Raw genomic sequence first — 2,322 nt, forward strand, 5'->3', positions numbered from 1 at the left:
CTAAACAAACCTGCTGGGAGGAATATCATCTATACGAAAGCGGTTATAACCCAAACCACCATATCCGTAACTGTAAGGACTATAGCTTCCATAAAAAGAGGCTCCATGTGAACCATAACCTGGAGAAAAAGAACTACTATATGCTGGCCTGAAAGCGCTCAGACTACTGCTTCCCGTTTGCTGCGACGGTCTTGGCAAAATAGGCGGAGGTATTCGTGCAACTGTGGGTTGTCCGGGCCTTGTCAGCAGGTTGTCACCCAAGTCAGCAGACCTAAACAAATTCAGACAAGCAAGATCAATACTCAAAATAAGATGAAAATAATATTTTCATCTCCCCAGAGTTCTTGGTTAACTATATAAATACGACAGTGCGTTTCAGTAGTGGTAGGATAGGGAACCTAGTAGACAAACACTCACTACGTTGCACAACGTTTGTGTGAAGTAAAAATTCTAGTCAGGAAATACAGGTCTTTCGGGGGAAAAAAACAAACCATGATGAGATATTCAGTGTAAATGTGGAACCACGGCGTATCTGAAATGTACACATGGAAAAACTTTCAGTCTATTTATTGTACCGACTAAGAAAGCATGAAATGCTACATCTAGATCCATCAAATCTGATGCTATAACACCTAGGTCATTTTTCTGCAGACAAAAGCCTCTCGTATGCGCTACCAAGAATATTTATGAACTCTGCAATCTGAAAGCTGCATTTCCAATATTTGTTCTCAGCTGTTCCATACAATGAGCCAATGACAGAGCAGGAAGGAAGTTTGACAGCTCCTTTGAATCCACCCTTAGAGAAAAGGGTGGCGTGACCTAATTGAGAATCCAAGGCATTATACAACAACACATGCAAGGGGTTTGGGTCCCCCAATTCTTCCCTCTACCCAAACTATCTAAATACCTTCATGTAGCGTGTCAAGGGATTGAATCTATTACTGTTAACTGTTGGCAGAAAGAGGTATTATGAGTCAATTATTTGTTTTTAATTTAGTAAACTTTTATTCCTTGGTATGCCCATAAGTTTAAGTCATTTTATGTATGCCCTTCGTAATAAAAGTCTGCAAGTACTAGACCGGTATTTGAATTCTGTCAAGCAGCTGTCCAACTTTTGCTGTTTCATTAAAAAGTTAATCATATATTATCATCTTACAAGTCAAATGTTTTAGTCATCTCCCATGTTTACTGCCCCACGGCATGACCTCCCACTTCTGTGGTCCATTAAATTCACAGAAAAAAACTGAAGGAAAAAAAAAGTCAATTTTGAATTGCTACGGAGCTGTGTCTTTCTGCACTGCTTTTAATGGGAAGCATGCTTGCTCTACTATTTCTGTATAAGGTAGGGAACAACTTCCTCTCAGCAAAACTTAGAGGTTTCCATAGCAAAGAATAATATTTATATCTTTACACTGTTTGGTTTTTCCATCAGAGACTTCAACTCTCTTAGCAGCTAAAAACAGAAGCAAAAATAAGTTATTATCACAGAAAACAGAGGTACTGTAACTTATTAACTCACACTACACCCCCCTCCCCAATAGTCAACTTAGGACACCTCACTTTAAAGCTGCTTGAAGCAATTTTCAATGAGCTAGATAACCCCACCGAGAAAAATTAACATCAAATTTCTTGCTCAGCAAGCTTCAGCTTGCAGTGAAAGCAGAAAAGTTGCTGTTGAAGGCTGAGTCTTGAGCTAACCTTTTGCCCGGTTTCAGCTCACTCTAATTGCAATCGCTAGCACCAAATGGAAAACAAGGCTGATCTTCAACTGCCAAGCTTTCCTTCCCGATAAAAAGGAAGGAGTTTACAAACACTTTCTGCCCAACATCCTTCTCCACCAGCAGGCTGGATTTTCTGCAAAAACTCGGATTCCCGGGTGGACACACCAGCGACGGACATACACGTGCATCTTTTCCAGTTCCTGGGGTCAACACACCGCCTCTCCGCTCCCACAGAGGCACGCACGCTTACACAGCTATATAATCCCCAGGAACGGACACCCGCACTTCGTCCACCCGTGGCAACGCGTACGGCTTTACCTTCACCACGTTAAACATGCAGCTTTCTACAGACACGAGTAGGGTTGGAGACCAGTACCCTTCAGGAGCCTCTCACTCCCTCTCCCCTCCGAGAAGGGGAATCCACCGGAGACCCCTCCCCGCCCGGGACGCGACCCCCCCAACAAAGCCGGGCAAAAGACCCCAAACCACCCCAGCAGATAACCCGAACCCCCCCAAGCTCCGCTCGACCACTAGCTCGCGGAGGCACCGCCCGGCTGGGCCCGACCTTTGAGCTCGCCTCAGGGGAGAAGGCCGAGGCGGG

General features: G+C 44.4%; 1 protein-coding gene across 1 annotated transcript in view; it reads right to left on the reverse strand.

Moving 5' to 3' along the window:
- The window catches only part of PEX13 (peroxisomal biogenesis factor 13), a gene marked incomplete at its 5' end in the record, with an annotated part of 6,666 nt that extends 4,345 nt beyond the window's left edge, over positions 1-2,321 (reverse strand). The window contains 2 exon segments of the mRNA XM_009319633.1: positions 1-271; positions 2,287-2,321. The exon segment at positions 1-271 is cut by the window's left edge and continues 424 nt beyond it. Of these exon segments, the coding sequence (XP_009317908.1) occupies positions 1-271; positions 2,287-2,321 (306 nt within the window).
- Between the last annotated feature and the right edge of the window lies 1 nt (position 2,322).

This window comes from Pygoscelis adeliae, unplaced genomic scaffold (genome assembly GCF_000699105.1).
Source record: "Pygoscelis adeliae isolate BGI_AS28 unplaced genomic scaffold, ASM69910v1 Scaffold122, whole genome shotgun sequence".
Classification (NCBI taxonomy): domain Eukaryota; kingdom Metazoa; phylum Chordata; class Aves; order Sphenisciformes; family Spheniscidae; genus Pygoscelis; species Pygoscelis adeliae.